Source organism: Rattus rattus, chromosome 12 (genome assembly GCF_011064425.1).
Source record: "Rattus rattus isolate New Zealand chromosome 12, Rrattus_CSIRO_v1, whole genome shotgun sequence".
In the NCBI taxonomy this organism is placed as follows: domain Eukaryota; kingdom Metazoa; phylum Chordata; class Mammalia; order Rodentia; family Muridae; genus Rattus; species Rattus rattus.
Window position 1 is genome coordinate 68,424,286 of NC_046165.1, and position 23,381 is coordinate 68,447,666.

Genomic DNA, 23,381 nt, shown 5'->3' on the forward strand with positions numbered 1-23,381 from the left:
CTGCAATCTCACCAACAATGGAGGAGTGTTTCTCTTTCTCCACATCCTCGAGAGCATTTGCTGTCACCTGAGGTTTTGATCTTAGCCATTCTCACTGGTGTGAGGTGAAATCTCAGGGTCATTTTGATTTGCATTTCCCTTATGACTAAAGATATTGAACATTTCTTTAGGTGTTTCTCAGCCATTCGGCATTCCTCAGCTGTGAATTCTTTGTTTAGCTCTGAACTCCATTTTTTAATAGGGTTATTTGTCTCCCTGCAGTCTAACTTCTTGAGTTCTTTGTATATTTTGGATATAAGGCCTCTATCTGTTGTAGGATTGGTAAAGATCTTTTCCCAATCCGTTGGTTGCCGTTTTGTCCTAACCACAGTGTCCTTTGCCTTACAGAAGCTTTGCAGTTTTTTATGAGATCCCATTTGTGTTCTTGATCTTAGAGATAAGCCATTTGTTTTTTTTTTTTTTTTTTTTTTTTTTTTTTTTTTTTTTTTGGTTCTTTTTTCGAGCTGGGGACCGAAACCCTCTTGGCCTTCCTTCCTATGCGCCTACCACTGAGGCTAAATCCCCAGCCGCCATTGGTGTTTTGTTCAAAATTTTCATCAGTGCCCATGTTTTGAGATGCTTCCCCCTTTTTCTTCTATTAGTTTGAGTGTATCTGGTTTGATGTGGAGGTCCTTGATCCACTTGGACTTAAGCTTTGTACAGGTGATAAGCATGGATCGATCTGCATTCTTCTACATGTTGACCTCCAGTTGAACCAGCACCATTTGCTGAAAATGCAATCTTTTTTCCATTGGATGGTTTTGGCTCCTTTGTCAAAAATCAAGTGACCATAGGTGTGTGGGTTCATTTCTGGGTCTTCAATTCTATTCCACTGGTCTGTCTGTCTCTGTACCAATACCATGCAGTTTTATCCACTATTGCTCTGTAATACTGCTTGAGTTCAGGGATAGTGATTCCCCCTAAGTCCTTTTATTGTTGAGGATAGTTTTAGCTATCCTGGGTTTTTTTGTTATTCAGATGAATTTGCAAATTGTTCTAACCTCTGAAGAATTGGATTGGTATTTTGATGGGGATTGCATTGAATCTGTAGATCGCTTTTGGTAAAATGACCATTTTGAGTATATTAATCTTGCCAATCCATGAGCATGGGAGATCTTTCTGTCTTCTGAAGTCTTCTTCAATTTCTTTCTTCAGAGGTTTGAAGTTCTTATTGTACAGATCTTTTACTTGCTTGGTTAAAGTCACACCGAGGTATTTTATATTATTTGGGACTATTATGAAGGGTGTCGTTTCCCTAATTTCTTTCTCAGCTTGTTTCTCTTTTGTGTATAGGAAGGCTACTGATTTGAGTTAATTTTATACCCAGCCACTTTGCTGAAGTTGTTTATCAGCTTTAGTAGTTCTCTGGTGGAACTTTTGGGATCACTTAAATATACTATCATATATCTGCAAATAGTGATATTTTGACTTCTTCCTTTCCAATCTGTATCCCTTTGATCTCCTTTTGTTGTCTGATTGCTCTGGCTAGAACTTCAAGAACTATATTGAATAAGTAGGGAGAGAGTGGGCAGCCTTGTCTAGTCCCTGATTTTAGTGGGATTGCTTCAAGTTTCTCTACATTGAGTTTGATGTTAGCGACTGGTTTGCTGTATATGGCTTTTACTATGTTTAGGTATGGGCCTTGAATTCCTATTCTTTCCAGGACTTTTATCATGAAGGGGTGTTGAATTTTGTCAAATGCTTTCTCAGCATCTAATGAAATGATCATGTGGTTTTGTTCTTTCAGTCTGTTTATATAATGGATCATGTTGATGGTTTGCCATATATTAAACCATCCCTGCATGCCTAGGATGAAGCCTACTTGATCATGGTGGATGATTGTTTTGATGTGTTCTTGGATTCGGTTTGCCAGAATTTTGTTGAGTATTTTTGCGTCAATGTTCATAAGGGAAATTGGTCTGAAGTTCTCTTTCTTTGTTGGGTCTTTGTGTGGTTTAGGTATAAGAGTAATTGTGGCTTCATAGAAGGAATTTGGCAGTGCTCCATCTGTTTCAATTTTGTGGAATAGTTTGGATAGTATTGGTATGAGGTCTTCTATGAAGGTCCGATAGAATTCTGCACTAAACCCGTCTGGACCTGGGCTCTTTTTGGTTGGGAGACCTTTAGTGACTGCTTCTATTTCAATAGGAGTTATGGGGTTATTTAAATGGTTTATCTGTTCCTGATTTAACTTTGGTACCTGATATCTGTCTAGGAAATTGTCCATTTCCTGCAGGTTTTCAAGTTTTGTTGAATACAGGCTTTTGTAGTAGGATCTGATGATTTTTTGAATTTCCTCTAATTGTGTAGTTATGTCTCTCTTTTCATTTCTGATTTTGTTAATTTGGACACACTCTCTGTGTCCTCTCGTTAGTCTGGCTAAGGGTTTATCTATCCTGTTGATTTTCGCAAAGAACCAACTTTTGGTTCTGTTGATTCTTTCTATGGTCCTTTTTGTTTCTACTTGGTTGATTTCAGCTCTGAGTTTGATTATTTCCTGCCTTCTACTCCTCCTGGGTGTATTTGCTTCTTTTTGTTCTAGAGATTTTAGGTGTGCTGTCAAGCTGCTGACATATGCTCTCTCCTGTTTCTTTCTGCAGGCACTCAGAGCTATGAGTTTTCGTCTTAGCACAGCTTTCATTGTGTCCCATAAGTTTGGGTATGTTGTACCTTCATTTTCATTAAATTCTAAGAAGTCTTCAATTTTTTTCTTTATTTCTTCCTTGACCAGGTTATCATTGAGTAGAGCATTGTTTAACTTCCATGTATATATATATGTGGGTGTTCTTCCCTTATTGTTATTGAAGACCAGCTTTAGCCCATGGTGGTCTGATAGGACGCATGGGATTATTTCTATCTTTCTGTATCTGTTGAGGCCTGTTTTATGACCAATTATATGGTCAATTTTAGAGAAAGTACCTTGAGGTGGTGAGAAGAATGTATAATCCTTTTTTTTTTAGGATAGAATGCTCTATAAATATCTGTTAAGTCCATTTGGTTCATGACTTCTCTTAGTCTGTCTATGTCTCTGTTTAATTTCTGTTTCCATGATCTATCCATTGATGAGAGTGTGGTGTTGAAATCTTCCTACTATTATTGTGTGAGGTGCAATGTGTGTTTTGAGCTTTAGTAAGGTTTCTTTTATGTATGTAGTTGCCCTTGTATTTGGAGCATAGATATTTAGGATTGAGAGTTCATCTTGGTGGATTTTCCCTTTGATGAATATGAAGTGTCCTTATCTTTTTTTTTTTAAAGATTTATTTATTTCATGTATGTGGTTACACTGTCGCTGTCTTCAGACACACCAGAAGAGGGCATCGGATCCCATTACAGATGGTTGTGAGCCACCATGTGGTTGCTGGGAATTGAACTCAGGACCTCTGGAATAGCAGTCAGTGCTCTTAACCACTGAGCCATCTCTCCAGCCCCCCTTCCTTATCTTTTTTGATGACTTTTGGTTGAAAATCGATTTTATTTGATATTAGAATGGCTACTCCAGCTTGCTTCTTCCGACCATTTGCTTGGAAAGTTCTTTTCCAGCCTTTCACTCTGAGGTAGTGGCTGTCTTTGTCTCTGATGAGGTGTGTTTCCTGTAGGCAGCAGAATGCAGGGTCCTCGTTGCGTATCCAGTTTGTTAATCTATGTTTTTTTTATTGGGGAGTTGAGACCATTGATGTTGAGAGATATTAAGGAATAGTGATTATTGCTTCCTGTTATATTCATATTTGGATGTGAGATTATGTTTGTGTGCTTTTCTTCTCTTTGTTTTGTTGCCAAGACGATTAGTTTCTTGCTTTTTCTAGGGTGTAGCTTGCCTCCTTATGTTGGGCTTTACCATTTATTATCCTTTGTAGCACTGGATTTATAGAAAGATATTGTGTAAATTTGGTTTTGTCATGGAATATCTTGGTTTCTCCATCTATGTTAATTGAGAGTTTTGCAGGATACAGTAACCTGGGCTGGCATTTGTGTTCTCTTAGGGTCTGTATGACATCTGTCCAGGATCTTCTGGCTTTCATAGTCTCTGGCGAGAAGTCTGGTGTGATTCTGATAGGTCTGACTTTATATGTTACTTGACCTTTTTCCCTTACTGCTTTTAATATTCTTTCTTTATTTTGTGCATTTGGTGTTTTGACTATTATGTGATGGGAGGAGTTTCTTTTCTGGTTCAATCTATTTGGAGTTCTGTAGGCTTCTGGTATATTTATGGGCATCTCTTTCTTTAGGTTAGGGAAGTTTTCTACTATGATTTTGTTGAAGATATTTACTGGTCCTTTGATCTGGGAGTCTTCACTCTCTTCTATACCTATTATCCTTAGGTTTGATCTTCTCATTGAGTGCTGGATTTCCTGTACGTTTTGGACCAGTAGCTTTTTCCGTTTTCCATTATCTTTGACAGTTGTGTCGATGATTTCTATGGAATCTTCTGCTCCTGAGATTCTCTCTTCTATCTCTTGTACTCTGTTGGTGATGCTTGTATCTACGGCTCCTTGTCTCTTCCTTTGGTTTTATATATCCAGGGTTGTTTCCCTGTGTTTTTTCTTCATTGCTTCTATTACCATTTTTAATTCCTTCACCTGTTTGATTGTGTTTTCCTGGAATTCTTTCAGGGATTTTTGTGATTCTTCTCTATAGGCTTCTATTATTCATGTTTTCCTGCGTTTCTCTAAAGGAGTTCTTTATGCCTTCCTTGAAGTCCTCCATCATGATGATCAAATGTGATTTTAAATCTAGATCTTGCTTTTCTGGTGTGTTTGGATATTCAGTGTTTCCTTTGGTGGGAGAATTGGGCTCTGATGATGCCATGTAGTCTTGGTTTCTGTTGCTTGGGTTCCTGCACTTGCCTCTCGCTGTTAGATTATCTCTGGTGTTACTTTGTTCTGCTATTTCTGACAGTGGCTAGACTGTCCCATAGGCCTGTGTGTGTCAGGAGTGCTGTAGACCTGTTTTCCTGTTTTCTTTCAGCCAGGTATGGGAACAGAGTGTTCTGCTTTCGGGCGTGTAGTCTTTCCTGTCTACTGGTCTTCAGCTGTTCCTGTGTCCTGAGTCCACCAGGCAAGTCGCTTGGAGCAGAAAAGTTGGTCTTACCTGTGGTCCCGCGGCTCAAGTTACTCGTGGAGGGGTGCTTTTGAGCTCTCCATGAGGGCGGCAACCAGGAGGGCCTGTGCCACCTTTTCCGGGAGCCCATGTGCACCGGGGTCCCAGATGGCATTAGGTGTTTTCCTCTGGAGTTAGAAATGTGGGCAGAGTGTAGTCTCTTTTGGCTTCCCAGGCGTCTGTCCCTCTGAAGGTTTAGCTCTCCCTCCCACGGGATTTGGGTGCAGAGAACTGTTGATTCGGTCCCTTCAGGTCCGGGCGGTGTCTGGAGTGTGGGGGACCTGCAGCTCCAGCGCCCCTATCTTCCGGTTCCCAGAGGCCGTATACAGTTTCCTCTTGGGCCAGGGATGTGGGCAGGGGTGGGCAGTATTGGTGGTCTCTCCCACTCTGCAGTCTCAGGAGTGCCCACGTGTCCGGGCAGTGAGCTCTCTCTCCCAAGGGGTTTGGGAGCAGTGAGCTGCGGCCTGGGATCAGCAAGGTTGGGGCTCCAGCTAAAAACCAGAAGTGTCCTTGGGCAGGAAATATTAATAATGTCTGAGATGTTTTAAGCTCATTAATTAAAATACCTCAAGAATACAAACAAGAAGTACTTTTTTGGCAATGGTTATAAAGATTTTGTTGAAATACTGCAATAGTTAAAGAGCCCTTTGAGACAAAATTAATTAAGAAAATAAGAGCTAGACAATACAAACCAACCTAGTGTACTGTATGCCGCATGTATCTCTGGGGCTTTGATAAGCAAAAGTGACTCAGGGAAGGGATGTGCTCATCCCAGCTAACAGGTCATGGCCCATCACTGAGAGAAGTCAAGACAGAAGCTCAAAAAAACCTGAAGCAGAAACCATGGAGGAACATTGTAAAAAGTACTTACATGCAGAAATAAGAGCTATTAAAAATGGCCTTGTTAAGGATTAAACAGCATAGTGCTCACGATCCTTAGAAAATGCCCAATAACTTATTTTGTCAGATTGTTAGAAGGGACTTGCATTAGGAACGGTCTAACCCCTTTCCTTACAAGTTTGGGTAACATGAAACCCTACCTCAGAAACCTCAGAATGCCACACTAAACAAATTATATATAAAGCTGTTTAAACAAAATTACATTTAGGAATGAAAGTTCTAATATAAATTTATACAGTGTTTAATTTAAAACTTTGTCATTTAGAACAAAAATTTTAACTTGTACTAGATGTTCATTATACATATATAAACAGAAGTATGCTTTCATTAACTTGTATGATGTTTTAAGTCAGAAAATTTCAAAATGAAGTAAAGATGTTTGGAGGAAAGCAAAATCCCTGAAAGCACTGAATGTCAGCCTTAACAGGGCAGTGACTGGCTTGAATGGAGGAAGAATGCTGCCTCCTATGTTGGGAGTGAGCCCTCTTCATTTACCATGAAGTCTACTCTTTGTTTAAGCTCACTCCACACTGTCCAATACATTATCTGTTGGGCTTTTGCAAATATTCAAATATGGCAACCCCAAATTTGATAAAAAATGGCTACTCCATGGAGACAGATCTATGACCACTGAATCACAATGCTTCCTAAAGCTTTGGTCTCATCATTTGCACAGGGCTCATGGAGAACATGACTGGAGAATTATGTTTACAGGAGTTGAGAGAAGTACTGTGTCTGTTAACAACTAGATGCCAAACTTCAGTGAAAGGTTTCTATGAAAAGATACAACTAGAATCGTTCCTTTAGTTTATCCATAACTCATTACAGTCGTAAAGAAAAACTATGGTAGGATAGTGAAAAATCCAGTAATTTGAGTTAAAGAATTTGGGATCTGAACTGGACAGGCCATGATAACTAGAGAGGAAGGAAGAGTAGAAAGTGAAATGAGAGTGAGGAAGAGAATTAAGTGGTGCAGTAGCAATGGAAGACAGGTTATAGGCATAAAAGATAGTGGGATAGCAAGAATCTGTAGAGAGTAAAGGAATAATAATATTAGAAACCTGGATAATTTACCTACTATTACTTATAAAATTAGTTCCAAAATGAGACAGCTCCTTGAAAACCCCTATATTTTTTATTTCTAAAATGACTACTCATTTAAATGTGCTTTAAAAAGTTAACATCTATATAAACACGAACAATCACTTAGGTAAGGTTGTAGAAAGTTGGTGTACTGGCATCAGCTCCTGCTTCCAGGTTCCTGTCCTGGTTGACTTACTGCCCTCACTGCTTTTGATGATGAACTGTTCTATGGAAATGTGGGTGAAAGAAAATCTTTTCTTCTCTAAGCTGCTTTGTTCATGGTGTTTAATCACAGCAACAGTAATCCTAACTAAGATAGTTATTAAGAAAATTATCACTTAAAAAGTTGAAAAGTCAATTTTTACCTCTCTTTTCCCACCAAAATCCAGCTTTAAAGATAACATTACCAGCAGCAAACCACTGAACTGAGATCGGGACCCCCATTGAAGGAATCAGAGAAAGGACTGAAAGAGCTTGAAGGGGCTTGAGACCCCATATGAACAACAATGCCAAGCAACCAGAGCTTCCAGGACTAAGCCACTACCTAAAGACTATACATGAACTGACCCTTGGCTCCAACTGCATAGGTAGCAATGAATAGCCTAGTAAGAGCACCAGTGGAAGGGGAAGCCCTGGGTCCTGCCAAGACTGAACCCCCAGTGAACGTGATTGTTGGGGGGAGGGTGGTAATGGGGGGAGGATGGGGAAGGGCACACACATAGAAAAGGAGAGGGAGAGGAGTTAGGGGGATGTTGGCCTGGAAACCGGGAAAGGGAATAATAATTGTAATGTAAATAAGAAATACCCAATTTAATAAAGATGGAGAAAAAATATAATGATATTAGAAAAAAAAGATAACATTAGCTGGACTAGCAGAAGAATTCACAAAAACTAGAAAATATAAAAATATGGCTTCTATCTAACAAATATTACTTGTTTGTTCTTTGTATTGCTCTTGGGAGAGAGGAACAAGATGGTTCTGTTCTCCTTAACAGAATTATAGACTAGCCCGGAATTTTTGATTGAAACACTAAATGGTTAAGGCCATAAAAGAATAACAATGGTTGTGTCTAGCTCAGTTATGCTTAAAAATTTCTATCCAGGATAAAGGGGGTAAATATGATAAAATATATGCATGTATGAAAGCATAATAAACCCTATTACTATATGGTACTAAATGGTACCATATATACTATAATGGTACTAAAAATCTCTAATTCGAAAGCCAAGTCTCACAGAAGGATGGAAAAATAAGAGAACTCAAAAGTTGCCATAATTCTTTTTATAAATGATCTCTCAAATCACCTTTTACCTCATACTGTACTCCTGCCATTAAGATCAACAGAGAAGTTATTTTCTCTTTATAAGTTGCTATCATTCAGCTACAATAACTTGAGCTAGTTTTGGATTCTTAAAGAAGGTTGAAGGTTTCCTTGTACTTCTTTATTTGTATGTAAAGTGCTGCCTTCTTATGGAGCTAGATCCTGAACAGTCAAAACAAATTAATGAACATAAATAGCACTCTACAAACAATAGGCTAAAAACACATTTAACAGTCACATTTTATCAATGATTCTAAAATTGTAACACTGAGCTTTAAAGTGCTAAAGCAAATGCACACAAGAACATACATTTTAGGTGGCAATGCTTCCACAGAAGAATCTTCTTTAATAAATCCATCTACTGGGTAGTGACCTTGATTCATACTGACGGTTGTACGAACCTTAAGACAAAATAAGATTAAACAAATTCATAGTCATTAAATTCCACTAATACAGAGCCCAAATAATTTTTTGTGTACTATTCACAAAAAAGGAACAGGTAACAATAAGGACTGTAAAATTCTCTAAGTCAAGGGAAAACTGTACTTGTGGTTTTACCTTAATCAGTATGGGGGAAATTAGTACCCTAATGGCTATTACACAGAACATTGGCCCAAATAACCCTTTGTTACAATTCTAAAGGAAATGACTGCAACAACACTTTAAAAATTGCTATTAAAGAATACGCTGTGTGATATCTTTATTCTGATCAAAACTATTAAATCCCATATAGCATAAACTCTAAATACATCACTGGTTATAAAACAAGAATTGGATAAGTGGATAATTGTGCCAGTTTTCTGAAGATCAACTTAATACCCTAAAATCCATCAACTATAAAAGTATTAATCAGGCCTGGTAGTGTAGACCTGTATCCCCAGATACTCAAGATGCTAAGACAGAGGGATCTTAAGCTCAAGACCAACATGGGCAACTCGACAAGACTGTTTAAAAAAATCCCCTAAAATTGAAATGAAAATAAACAAACAAAGCAAAATGAGGCCAGTAGTCTACAAAGATACCATTAAGTTCTTTTGTGGGGCACACGTGGGGGTGTGGTTAATATGCTCAGTAAGATTTCATTGGAGGAACTGTGTTTTCCTTTACCATAGGTATCAAATACATATAGCTTCTTGGTTAGGAATGGGAGTCAGTGTTCTCACTCTTTCCTCTGGCTTGCATGCTTCTGTCCATTCTTCTGCATTCCCTGAGCCTTGGTGAGGTCCCATTTGCAGAAGGGCATTAAACAGTCATTTATGGTCAATATTTTGATCACCTATGAGTTTCTGTAGTCACCACTGACCACTGAAAAAAAGAACCATCTCTGACCAAAGCTGACAGCTACATTAATCTATGGGCAAACCCCATAGCTGTTTAGAAGGCAGCTTGATGGACACATCATGTCTATTTAGCAAATCAACAGCGGTTGATCTCCACTATGACCTCCAAAGCGATGGCTTTTTTTTTTTTTTTTTTTTTTTTTTTTTAGCCAGGTTGAAAGTAACAGGTGGGAATTCCCTCTTGTGCAGTAGCCATTATATATAATTAGAAAGCCATTGATTATCCATAACAGACTGGCCACTATTAAACTGGTGGGCTCATCTTGCCTGAGTGACTGAGTTCCAAGTCTACAGGTGATTAAGGCTACTGATGACAATTCTTCCCTAACAAGTCTTCATGATAACTCCTGGTACAATGAGGGCTAAGTGGCAGGGAAGAAACTTCTAGCCCAGTGCCAGCTTGAGTTCTCTAGGTCCTGTGACCAAAGTATTTAATGTTTTCAGCAATAGATTTTTATTGCCTAGTTCTGGTGGGCTACCAAAGGGAGTGACAATTGCCTATACTGTTTGGGGTCCTCTGGGATCTTCTTTAACAACTCATAGAGAATTGACCATCTATGAGTCTCTGCAGATTGGTGAATCTGGCACTGTAATTTTTTTTTATAATAACCTATGGCTTTGGGGAACAGTTTTATGTATCAACAAAAGGTACTTCTGTTAAAACAACTTATTTTTGATTATCTTATTACCAGATTTTCTTATGGCCTTCTCACATACCTTTAGTTTTGTCTGATGCTACCTTATCCAATCCTCTCCTTCATCTCCCTATTCCCCTTCCCAAATTAAACCTTCTCACTCCTAATATCCAGCCTTCCACTTTTGAATTATATATGTTCCACCCTCTCTTCTTAAAGAATCCTTCTCCCATGAACTCTATCTAGTTTTCTGGGATCTACATGTATCCACTTCCACATAGATGCACATACATGAAAGTTAGAAGCTAAGAGTGGAATTAGAGAGAACATGTGGTGTTTATCTTTTTGAGCCGTTACCTCACTTAATTTCCAGTTTCATCCACTTTCCTACAAATTCCCTAATTCCGTTTTCCTTATGGCTTAATAAAATTTCACTGTGTATGTGTCACATTTTTTTTTCTTTTTCTTTTTTCCTTTTTTCGGAGCTGGGGACTGAACCCAGGGCCTTGCGCTTCCTAGGCAAGCGCTCTACCACTGAGCTAAATCCCCAACCCCATGTGTCACATTTTTATTATCCATTTATTTGTTATTGAAAATCTAGGCTGATTCCGTCTCTCTTATGAACTGAGCAGCAATAAATATGGACATGCAAGCATCTATGTGGTAGGATATAGAATCTCTTAGGTATATGTCCATGGACCAAATACCTGGGTCATGTGGAAATTCTGTGTTTAGATTTTTAAAAGCCTCCATAGTGATTTCCATAATGGAGCCTGCTGTCATTGTGTCACACTAGAGTTTGGTGTCTTGTAGCTTCAGGTTTTATTCAACTCTAGGAACTGTGATTTTTTTTTAGTGACCAATCCATCATTTAACAAACTTTTCTATTTCGAGAGTTATCTACTGTGAATACAAAGAGACTATTTCAGTTTTCTTCTATTTGGTGAGACATGCTTTGTGGCCTTAAATGTGATCTATTTTATAAACTTTCCATGGGATCTTTAAAAGAATGTCTATTTGCAGTATTTATATGGATCCATTTTGTCTATAATGTAATTTAACTATGTTGTTTAGTTTTTATCAGAATAATCTCTTGGTGGGGGTCACCCATTAAAACTGTGTTGGGGCTAATCTGTGACTTTGTACCTAGTACTTATGAACCTTAGTGCACCTGTACCTAGAATTTTTGTATTTTCCTGATTGTTCTTTTAATCAGTAGGAAGTTCCTTTATCTGTCCTGACTAGTTTCAGTTTGGAATCTATTTTGTTAGAGATGCATGCTGGTTTTCTAATTTCAATGGTTTAGAATACTATTTTTCACACTTCAGCCATAAAATAGTGTTTGTCTCTGACATATAAGTTTGAGGAAGAAGATATATCTTGGTCTTTAATCAAATCTGTCATTTTATAGAGCATTACAAGCATTAAAATATAGGGTTATTACTGAAAGTGTAAATTAAATTATTATTTTTGTTTATTTGATGAGTTTGGTGTTTTAAATTCATTTGTTCTAGCATCTTTTTTTTCTGTGTGTTTATCACTTTGGAAGTGTTTATCATTCTCTTCAGTCTGAAGAATTACTTCCAGCATCCTCTGTAGAGGTGTCTAAGTTATTTATTACTGTGGTCTGCTTTTATCATGGAATATTTCTTTCTCCACCAATTCTGACATATTTTTTCTAGGCACAGTAGTCTTGGTTGCAAGCTGTAGTGTTTCAGACTTTAAGTATATCGTTCCATGTCCTTCTGACTTTAAAACAGCTGCTACTTGATGGTCTCTATCTGTGACTTGGTGTTTCTATCTTGCAGCTCTCAATATACTTTGTTTTGTTATGTTTAGTGTGCTAACTGTGTGTGACACTGGTAATGTTCTTATATTGTGCTGTTTGATATTCTATGCCTTTTGTACTTGGATGAGCCCCTTCTTACTTTGGGGAATGTGATGGCTATTCTTGACTGCCAGCTTGACTACAATCTGACATTAACTAAAACCCAAATGGCTGGGCACACCTGTGAGAGATTATTTTTTTGTCTTAATTTAATAATTTGTAGTGGGGAGCTCTGCTTCTAGTCTGGATATCTGAAGTGGGAAGATACAACTTTACCACATCTTCTGCAGTGGGAAATATACTTTTTATATGGCCCACAGCTTCTTCTGGCAACCTATATAAAGACATGGAAGAAAAGTTCTTTGTCTGCTTGCTCTCTCTAATAAGTCAAATTTTCACTGGAATTAGAGTCTACTTCTTCAGGATTCAGTATACAAGATCAGAAAAATATTAACCTCATGGATGGAAATTACTGACACCTGATACAGATCCTTGGAGAAAGCCTTCCATTCTAATAAGTCTTATATCTTTATTTTATAAGATAGGGATATTCTGTTCCTCTAGAGCAGCGGTTCTCAACCTTCCTAATGCTATGACCTTTTAATATAGTTTCTTATGTTGTGGTGACCCCAACCATAAAATTAGGCTACCTCATAACTGTGATTTTGCTATGGTAATGAATTTTAATGTAAATATTTTTGGAGATAGAGGTTTGCCAAAGGTTATCATGACCCACAGGTTGCAAACTGCTGCTCTAGAGAACCCTAATACAGGGGATTTTCTGAGGTAATTGTACTGAAATGTTCTCTATAATTTCAGCATACAATTCTTCTCCAACTCTACTCATTATTAGTTTTCATGGTGTTCTAAAGACCTTGAAGTTTTTAAAAAATCCCCATTTAAAAAATTACAGTCAACAGAATTTAACAATTCTCATATACTGTCTTCAAGCCTCATGCTCTGCCCTCCTTGTGGTCCACTCTATTAATGAAGATTTTAACTGGGTTTTTTTTTTTTTAACATTTAATCTTTCATTTACATTATCTTTGAAGAAGTTTTCTTTTCAAACCATCTCCTTTTTGAATTAAACTTATGTCATATACTGGCTTCCTGATTACTTGGCTATCTTTGTGCTTAGGGGATTCACTCAGAAGTTTATAGTGTTCTCTTTAGTTGCTTCAAACACACTTATCATCCTTTAAATTCTTCGTATGGAATTTTGCCTAAGTTACCCTTATGGGAGGCCATTCCTCTGAGACTGGCAGAGTTTGGAGACATGTTACCCTGGCTTTTCATGTTCTTGTGTGCTTACAGTTGGGACTTGCACATTAAGAGGTAGATTGTTAGTTGTATATTTTTTAGGTCACCTTTCTTCTTTCAGTGAAAGAGTTTACAATGTTCAGGAAGGACTAGTCTGTGGTAGGGATGACTTGTCTTTTATCTTTTGGACTGGTCTCCAGAGCACCAGAGCCTATCTCTCCTGTTCCCCTTGGAGCAGAATACTATCTGCAACAAAGGTCATTATTCAGTTGTAGACTCAGGACCACTGGATAAAATCAAAGTGACAGTCAACCATGAAACACCCTTGAGCACTAATCATTTTAGGGAAAAGGGACATTGAATCTTGTGGGTATTATATTAATTACTGTGCATATAAGTAGAAAGAAAAAAGGCATTAAGACTAGTAGTTAGTATTGGGATGGCAGAAAGTAGAAAATAAATGTAGAAGAAGGAACTGTAGGGTGTAGGGATGGTTCTGATGCTAAGGTCCTGTTCCCCAATTGGTTCTTGATCTGTCAGTAAAGAAGTCATGAGCCAATTGCTGGGTGGAAGGAATAGGTGGGACTCCTGAGCCCCCCCCCAGGCAAGAGACAGATGCAGGAGAGAGAGGAAGGGAGTGTTTGCCATACTTTGTAGAGAGAAAGCCAAGAGGCCATGTGATATCTTGGGTAAAGTGGCACAGATCACTTCTACAGGAGGGTGGTCAGGGATGTTTAGTTGGGAGCAGACATAACTGAACAACTGAAGTTGAGAGCAGGTGGGAGGTGCAGAGCAAAGAGTATTGATAAGGGCAGGAGCAAGTAGTGCCCAGCAATTGTGTCAAAAAGATAAGTTGAAATTGAACAATTGCATGTGTTTGTGTTTTCATCTGAGGATCCGATATTCTCTGGGTGGGGCTGGTAGCAGGGTCTGTTCCCAGGACTTATGCAGGGTAGCAATAGCTACATGCAACAGAAGGGGATTTAAAAAGTGGAAGGGAAATGATGAGATTTTCCTAAAGAGGAAGAAGACACCCTATCAGGGGGAAAAAAAGCATCCTCTTTCAGGATCCTGAGGCAGAGATCCTGCATGCCAGGCCAGATGTTCTTATGGAGAGAAAAAAGTAAAACAGTAAGTAGAAAAGAGGGAGTTGGGAAGGGGGAGAATACTAGAGTGGGGCAAAGCTGAATGCTAAAAGGACACTGGATATCACGTAAATTCAGAATAGATATGGGATAAGAACATGCTGCATGGAGATGTAGGATATGAAAACTGACTGGCCTGATTGTTGGCTTTCTCTCATCTAGACTGTCACTTGTTCTTTCTCTCGCTCCAGGAATGTTGTCTTGTCACTATGGTTCCTCTACAGTGGTTGGACCTGTTCTCCCTTCTGAGTTTTCCTTTGGATACTGGATTACTGATGCTGTCCTACTCTGTGGACAGTGTTTCATGGGAAGTCTCAGATGAGGAGCACCAGAGAAAGTTTCTCAGGACTCTGGTTGTGAATGCAGTCCTGTCTATGTGCAAGCTGTGAGTCAAAAGTTCTGGTATATATTCTGGTTCCAAACTTTCGGCTTGCTGAATGGAAAATAAGTCAAGACTTTCCTGCAGTTTTCTAGTACTACCTGTCACTTTTCAGCGTTCAGTCTCACATTTAAAAGAGCCTCCTGAGAGTATGTGTCAACAAGGTTCTCAGGCTGTGGAGCATTGCCACAGCAGTTTTCAAGGTGGCATCTTGTTTCTACTGTTGGTTGACAGTACCACGTATCTATCTCCAAAGGTTCCCCCAGCTTCCCTACTATTGCTGCTACTGTCCTGGGCTTGGCCTTTTCCTCTTAGTTGTTTAGAATGCTTTCCAGATAGTTGTTTCCAGTGTTTCCAGGTTATTTCCTGAAGACTCTGGTCAATCATGCCTGCCTGTTATCAGCCATCTTTCCTAAATATATACTTTTAAAAATCTAAATATTTTTATTCTTTTGTATATGTATGAGAGTATAGGTGTATATATTCTATGCATAAAAGTCAGAAAACAACTTGGGGAGTTGATTCTCTCCTTCCACTGTGGGTTTTGAACCTACATCATAAGGTCTGAGCCACAAGTGTTTTCTCTTCTGAGATACCTCTTTAGTTAGTCCTAAATGTATGTTCTTTATAACACAAGTACTAAAATACACATATACTATGACTGGGATATAGGAAACTCTGCTTTTAAAAATCCTGTAAGCCACAAAGGGAACACTTCCCAACAGCAAAATTTACTAAAAGTCAACATTAGAGGTTGAGAAGACATACTTACACAAAGCAAGTGTTAACTCCATTGCAGAGAGTAGTCTTAGAGTTAAGAGAAAGACACTTCAAAAGAAGACATGTAAGAGCTCTGCTAAGGACTTATCAGTTGTTTTCTTCACATGCACAATGCATGAAAAGCTATTCCATGTCACGACTATCAAGTTTCATTGGTAGAAAACTGCGAATCAATAAGGAGATACTTTCCCTGACCCAATCAAACTGCCACACATTAAAAAGGACATGACAATTCAAGATATAAACTTCTTTCTGAGCTAGCAATTACAAGGATTTTTTTTTTGCTCATAATTTTTTGCTTACAGGGTTTTTGAAACAGGAAATGGGTTTGAGAAATTGTGAAACTTTGAATTAATTAAAATTGTTTACTATATACTTATTATTGTGGACTTTCAGAAGATGGGTCAATGTTGCTAAGACATAAGGGAGATTACTACAGGCTACTAACTATCATTATCATAAAAGACAAATATTTGGTATGGAAGAGTATGTTTTAATAAAGTTTTATTATTCAAAAATTTATTTTTATTTTTTAAAAATTATGTGCATTTGTTATGTGTGAATGTGAATGCAGGTACCTGTGAAAGACAGGGTCATTGGCTCCCCTTACAGTTGGAGTTATAGATGACTGTGCTGCCCAACATGGGCAGCTGAGTTCTGCAAGAACAGTGCCAATAACTGCTAAGCCATCTCTCCAGGCTCTTCCGAGGCTTGAAGTCAAATGTGCTACCTACCTATGTGTTATTTACTTAGTTAGGGAAGAAAAATGTTACCTTTAACAAACCACAATGGACTGAAGGATATTGTTAAGCATATTCTCAAAATTGAGAGCTAAAATCTTAATTTATGGTTAATTATGAAATTATATCTCTAGTTAATCTTCTTTTAGCTTATTTTTTAAGTAAGAGGTTACTGCAACCAGAAGCAGACTTGATAGAGGACATTTCTCCTTGAAAGTATGCAAAAATATTAAATACAATGATGCCAGATGTCAGTTAAAATTGTATAAAGATTCCTAACTTAAAATGCATATATTTTATAATATGTATTAATATATATACATATATATATATGAATATGATTGTTTTGCCTGCATGTATGTCTATGTACCATGTTTGTGCCTGGTATCTGTGGAGGCCAGAAGAGTAAGCTGAATCTTCTGAAACTGGAGTTACAGATGGCTTTGAGCCACCATGTGAGTGCTGGGAATTGAACCTGGGTCCTCTACAAGAACAAATGCTCTTAAAGGCTGAGCCACCTCTCTAGTCCCTACCACCCACATCTTATCACTTATATTCTATTTATGTTACTTTTCTTGCTTGTAAATGAAAAAAAGTGTGACTTTTATTAGTAGTGCATACTAATTATGCAAAACTATGATTTCATTGTGATATTTTACATATGCATGTTATGTACCCTGGTCAGACACACATCTCATTCATTACTCTTCCTATCTTCCCTCTTCCTGGTGTCCTCCCTCTTCTCCAATATCATTCCTCTCCTTCCATATCTTGTTTTCTCCACACTTGATTACAATCAAGTCAATTTTACATTCCTCTATTGTTCTCATTCCAGTCATATCTAACAAGGTTTTCAGACCCAGATACTGTATTTATCTGATTAGTTTACTTTTTTGAGACAGGGTTTCACTATATAGCCTGGATTATCTTGAACCTACTATAGACCGAGCTGGTCTTAAACTCACATGAGCCTGGTTTTGCCTCCAGACTGCTGGGATTAAAGATATACATGCACCACTACAACCAGCTCTATCTGAAATTTTTATACAGTGACATTTTTAATCACATGACATTTTAATAATTATCTCTTTATCTGGATGATTTATCTTTTTACCTTGAACTAACATACTTTGAAAGTAATCTAAAGGCCAAGAAAAAGGTAGACTTTCTAGAGTGCTATCTGGATGAGTCTCTCTCAGTACAAAATCTTATCTCTTTGCTATTAAAAATCATATAGTGATTATTATTAACAATTAACTTCTACCAATCAAAAGTGGACATGGATATAGGTAAAACCATAAAACTAGGAAATACAAATGGAAGTTCATATTCACCTAAATCCAGAAGAACAAAACGATACCTATTAATTGTGAATGAATAGCTTTCAGATTAAAATTTAAGCAAACAGCACCACTATGTAAAATTATAACTATAAACCATTTATAAATACAAGTGTTAAAAATCTCAATTTTAAAAGCACAGATACAATTCCAAAGCAATAAACAACATTTCTTAAATTCAGATTGTTCACTAATTTAGAGTAGATTTTTCATTCTCTCTAAACATTATTCCCAGTAAGTCTTAGGTGTTAATATAAAAGGACTGAGCAACAGTTTCAGGAAGGCTTTCTGAAGAATTCACTTATTAAATAGGGATGGTCTAGGATATCTCAATATAAACTTGATCACCAGATCTTAGGGATGCAGTTGCAGAGGAAAAGAGGAGCAGTTTATATCGCTCCCAAAGTAACAATACAACTAGTCAAAATGTTTCAAAGTAGATTTATCACCATCCTAAAGTCAAAACCATTATTTGTAAATACATTCTAAATGCTATGATGTTATTCAAAAATCCTAAGAATACACATATCACTTGCTTAAAAGAAGAAAAGGAAAAAGTCACTGTTAAACATTAGAATAGGGTTGGGGATTTAGCTCAGTGGTAGAGCGCTTGCCTAGCAAACGCAAGGCCCTGAGTTCGGTCCCCAGCTCCGAAAAAAAAGAAAAAAAAGAAAAAAAAAAAAAAAAACCAAACATTAGAATAAAGGGAACCGGCAGACAGTCCCAGCTGCCTTCTCTTTTGCTCTCTGTGTGCTTCCTCCACAAGACTGAATCTGTCGCAATCTACCACCATAATCATGTGGTGTGAGGGACTTTGTCTTCAAACATACAACCTCTACAACTCAAGAACTCATGCCACAAAGATCAAAGGTATAGGAATCTCCCACAGTAAAAGCATCACTTGTAATTCCAAGGCAAACGAAGCAGCAGGTATTTCTGTTCTAATTAAAGCTCTCACAAATCTCGGCATATATAGTACTGTACATGACCTGAAAGGCAACGCATCTACACTAAATAACGGAAGCTTATATCAATGCCCTGGAAGTCTACAGAGTACTTTTACATCACTTAGCTGTGATTCTTAAAATCATGATTTTAAAAATAGCTGGAAATTATTTCTACCTCATGAATGTAGAAGTTCAGATGAGGCTAATAAAAACAAGAACTGCATCTGTATCTTACTCCCCCCTCCCCTGCCCGTACCACCCTGCCAGGATATACGGTGATAATGCAACTACTATAATCCAATGGATATAAATTCAATCCATCTCTCCAGGGGAATGGGAAGTTTACAGAACTTTACAGTCAACTTGTGGAACATATTATAGAAAGAAATCAAACTGTATTTATATTTGTCCTAAATGTAAAACACTGATTTGTTCTCACTCTTAAGGGCTGAAAGATTTTAGCCCTAGTTGAACTGTTATAAACTTAGTACTTCTGGGGTAAATATTAACATTTGGCATTTGTTTTGCTTCTCTGTCCTATTACAGTACAATGTTTGTAAAAACATCAGCTCTCAACAGAGAGATGAAGAGAAAAAAAGAGTCCCATATTTGTTCCATGGCTTTGACACAGAAAGGTGGGATGGTTTTTAAAAGGCATATACTACATTGATACAAATAAAAAGAGGTAATTTTCCACCAATGTCTTATAGGAGTCAAAATATGTGGGCAATATCTATTTAATCTTCATCCCTTTGAAGGACTCTAAAATGGATAGAAACGTTTTCTCTTTCTTTTAATGTTTATGTCTTGTGCACATGTGTGCATATCTGTGAGTGAGGATGTACATGTGCACATGTGTACATGTCTGTGAGTGAGGATGTACACGCACCACTGCATGAATGTGGTAGTCAGAGGAGAAACTCCCGTCTGGCTTTTACATGGGTTTTGGGGATCCAAGCGCAGGTTTTCAGGCTTGAGTGCTTCTACCTGAAAATGCATCTCCTGGCCATGGCAGCTCTTACCTTCTGTGAATGCTTCTTTAGTCAGACATTAAACAGCTAGAAGTTTCTGATTAGGTACATTTTGTCTAACATTTTAACCTATAACATTTGTATGTATTCAATATGAAAAATTAGAAAACTTACCTCACAGTCAGTGCATTTACTTGTGGTGTATTCTTGAGGTGCTAACAGGCACAGTTCACAAAAGGCATGACCACATGGATACTCGTGGTGGTGACCTGTTGATGAAATTTCACCAATAAAAATTTTTTACAATTTGTAGAATTGGGGAATAGTTACCCATCAGATTAAAAAGGTATTCTATTATATATAAAAGATCCTTAGTTTAGTTAGATTGGCTAACTTATTAAAACGTTTAGGAGAAACTGCAGAGGTCAAAAGTGGGGAGGAAAAGTCAGGAAGCAAAATCATGCAGAGCTATATAATGCTTGCGTGAATCTAGACAGTTTTGAACCAATACAACTATGAATCTGCCATATCTTACAATCATAAAAAGTGCTCTGAAATATTTCACTTGACCTTTGCAAATATGTCTAATTGGCTGCAAATATTGTGTCCAATCTCAGACAGAAAAACATGCTGGTAAGTTAGCTAATTAAAATATTTAATCGAGACTCCAACCTTCTGTTTCCAAGTACAGTCTTCATTCTGTTTGATAATACACCCCATATTTTCTATCTTATGAGAGGGTTAGGGAAGGCTGAAATGAAACACTGGTAAGAATTCTCTCACAGTAATCTAAGACGTTAGCAAGATTGCAAACCAGGGTAGAAACCACATGTTATGACACACATTAAGATTATTTTTGCAAACCTAGCATTTGTGAAAAGTACCATAATCTAGGTTGAAAATTAGTTAAATCTAGTATCAAGATTTAAATGTGACAAAGCAAGATGGCTCAATTGGGTAAGGGTGCTCTTGCTGCTAAGCTTGATAACCTGACTTTGATCCCCAGAACCTACAAAATAAAGATTATGGGCTCCTGCACGTTTTCTTCTGGCTTTCAACTGCATGCATCTGCATTTGTACAACACACACACACACACACACACACACACACACACACACACAATCTATCTATCTATCTATATATGTTAATATTTAAAGGTACTAGGTAGACTTTGAAGCTTAATATAATAAAGTTTAAAAAATTATATAACTTTAAAATAGAGTGCCATCTTATTTTTTGTTAGTGTGTGTGTGAATATTCAAGTGTGTCATGTAGAGACTAGAGGACAACCTTGAATCTGTTACTCAGAAGTAGTCTTTTTTTTGAGACAGGGTCATCCACTGGCCTGGAGCATGTCAAATAGGCTAGGATGGCTAGCAAGTAAATCCCAGAGAGCTATCAGTTTCTGTCTCCTCATAAGGTTACAAACAGGTGCCTGCTTTTTCCTCAGGCACTAGGCGCACACGGGGTGCACAGATACACTTGCAGGTAAAACACACTTATACATCAAAGCAAAGTTATTTTTTTAAAGGAAACTAAAGTTAGTAATGTTTTGCTAGAACATATTTAAAAGGATCTTGCTAAATTATAATAATTTCATTAATTTGACTTTTTAGAAGAATATTCTAATTTTTCGGCAAACTGAAATTTAGTACAAATTTGGCTAAATTTCAGGGCTGATATTACCAGGTCAATAAAACTTTTCAACTGTTTTAATAAAATTTCTAATATTGTACAAGTTGACCTGTAGCACACTTCAGCTTACAAAGCATTAACTAATTCTTCACTTAAGTTACTAAATTTTCTAACATAAATTTATAGACAAACCACTGGCTTTAAGAAGTTATGCTCAAAAACCTTATTTTTCTTTAATAATTTCCATTTTAAAATAGACATTTTCTACCTAACAGAAACAGTGATCTAAACTCTAAATAAGACCAGGACTAAAGATACAAGTCTATAATCCCAACTACTTAGGAGGCTGGACCAAGGTCAGCTAGTTTGCTTAGCATGTACAAGGATCTGGGTTCACTATCTAGTACTACAAAACAAATACCTCCAAAGAGATGTTGCTCCCCTCTGAAAATACAACTAATTTCTCTACAGAAGGTTCTGTCTCCTAAATGGTATCCATCTTGAAAGAGCCTACTGACCTTCACGTTTAAAGTATAAACATTAAACAGGTTAAAAAAAAAAAAAGACTTTACAGTCATTCCAAGAGTCTTGATTCAGTAACTTACACCTGTTAAAATTCTCTAAAGTACTCAAGTTACATTAAAATAACCTGAACTTAAAAATTCATTTTGTAGTGGGGCAGTGGTGGCTCATGTCTTTAATCCCAGTACTTGGGAAGCAGAGGCAGGAAGGCGGATCTTGGAGTTAGAGGCCAGCCTGGTCTACAGAGTGCTTTCCAGGACAGCCAAGGCTACACAGAGAAACCCTGTCTCGAAAAACCGAACAAAATAATAAACAAAAGGAAAGAAAAAAAAAAAAGAAAGTTCATTTTGAAGATTGTAAATGACCTCACTTAAGAACTGCCGCCTCAAAAAAACAAAAAACAAAAAAACAAAACAAAACAAACAAAAAAACCAACAAGCAAACAAACAAACAAACAAAAAAACCCCAATATCCCAAGAGTCACAAAAGGAACTATACCTTCTCCAGCTGCGCTTTAAAATAAATTGGGCCTTTTTTCCTGCCCCATCTAGGAACTTTTCAGTGTACTTAACACTCCTACAGGAAAAACTGAAAAACTAATCAGGAAAATCGAGTTTTATTTCTTCTTGATCACAAGATCAGAGAAACATTTTTTCTTTTCTTTTCTTTTTTTTTTTTTTCTTTTTTGAACGGAAGGAGAAATAATTCCAATTGCTGTGGTTGAGGAGGGTGACTCCAGTTAATAAGCACCCTTCTTCCTCTCCTGCTGTTTCATGAGCCTTCCAACTTGGGGAAGTATGAGAAAAGCGCTCCAGAGACTTGGCAGAGCTAAACGCCTCGCCTCTTCTGTCTCCATCTTCCTGGGTGTGAGGAGAGAACCCTGGAGGGCCCAACCGTGCACAAGCCATGGCCCGAAATCATGGCCCGGGTCACAGACCCTCGTGACCTGACTCACACCACAGGCCTAGCGCAGCTCCCGCAGAGACACCCAGCCAGCCCCAGGCTCCTCACCAGAGGCAAAGGACGCCTTCCTTCCACACCGAGTGCACTGCCACCCTGAAGCACCCGGCGCTCCACTCTTACTCCCCGCTAGGTGACAGGAAGTCAACCCAGTCGACGAAGCCTCTGCCGCCATCGCTCCTCTCAGAGCTGAGGTGCAGCAGCACGTGCGAGTCCCAGAAGTCCTCGCGGCGAGGGCCAATCATAGGACTCTGGTGGCCATAGGTAGCCAATCAGGAGGCAGAGACTAGGTCCCACCCCCAGGGTGCTCGGGCTGTGGTGCTGGGCTTTTGATTTTATCCTGGGCACCTGTGTTCCAGAAAGAGGCCTCGAGTTTACTTTTTAAGTCTTACCCAAGAGCCACCGCGTCACACCTTTAATCAACTCGAATTTGAGCTTTGTGTATTATGACTCACGT

General features: G+C 38.0%; 1 protein-coding gene across 3 annotated transcripts in view; it reads right to left on the minus strand.

Annotated features, from left to right (window-relative positions):
- Rnf17 (ring finger protein 17) overlaps positions 1 to 23,099 on the minus strand; it is a 118,738-nt gene extending 95,639 nt beyond the window's left edge. For all 3 annotated transcript variants that reach the window (XM_032917896.1, XM_032917897.1, XM_032917898.1), the window contains exons 1-3: positions 22,976 to 23,099; positions 19,981 to 20,075; positions 8,751 to 8,842 (exon numbers count right to left, since the gene is read on the minus strand). In XM_032917896.1, the coding sequence (XP_032773787.1) occupies positions 8,751 to 8,842; positions 19,981 to 20,075; positions 22,976 to 23,099 (311 nt within the window). The remainder of the gene's footprint in view (positions 1 to 8,750; positions 8,843 to 19,980; positions 20,076 to 22,975) is intronic.
- Positions 23,100 to 23,381: the final 282 nt, after the last annotated feature.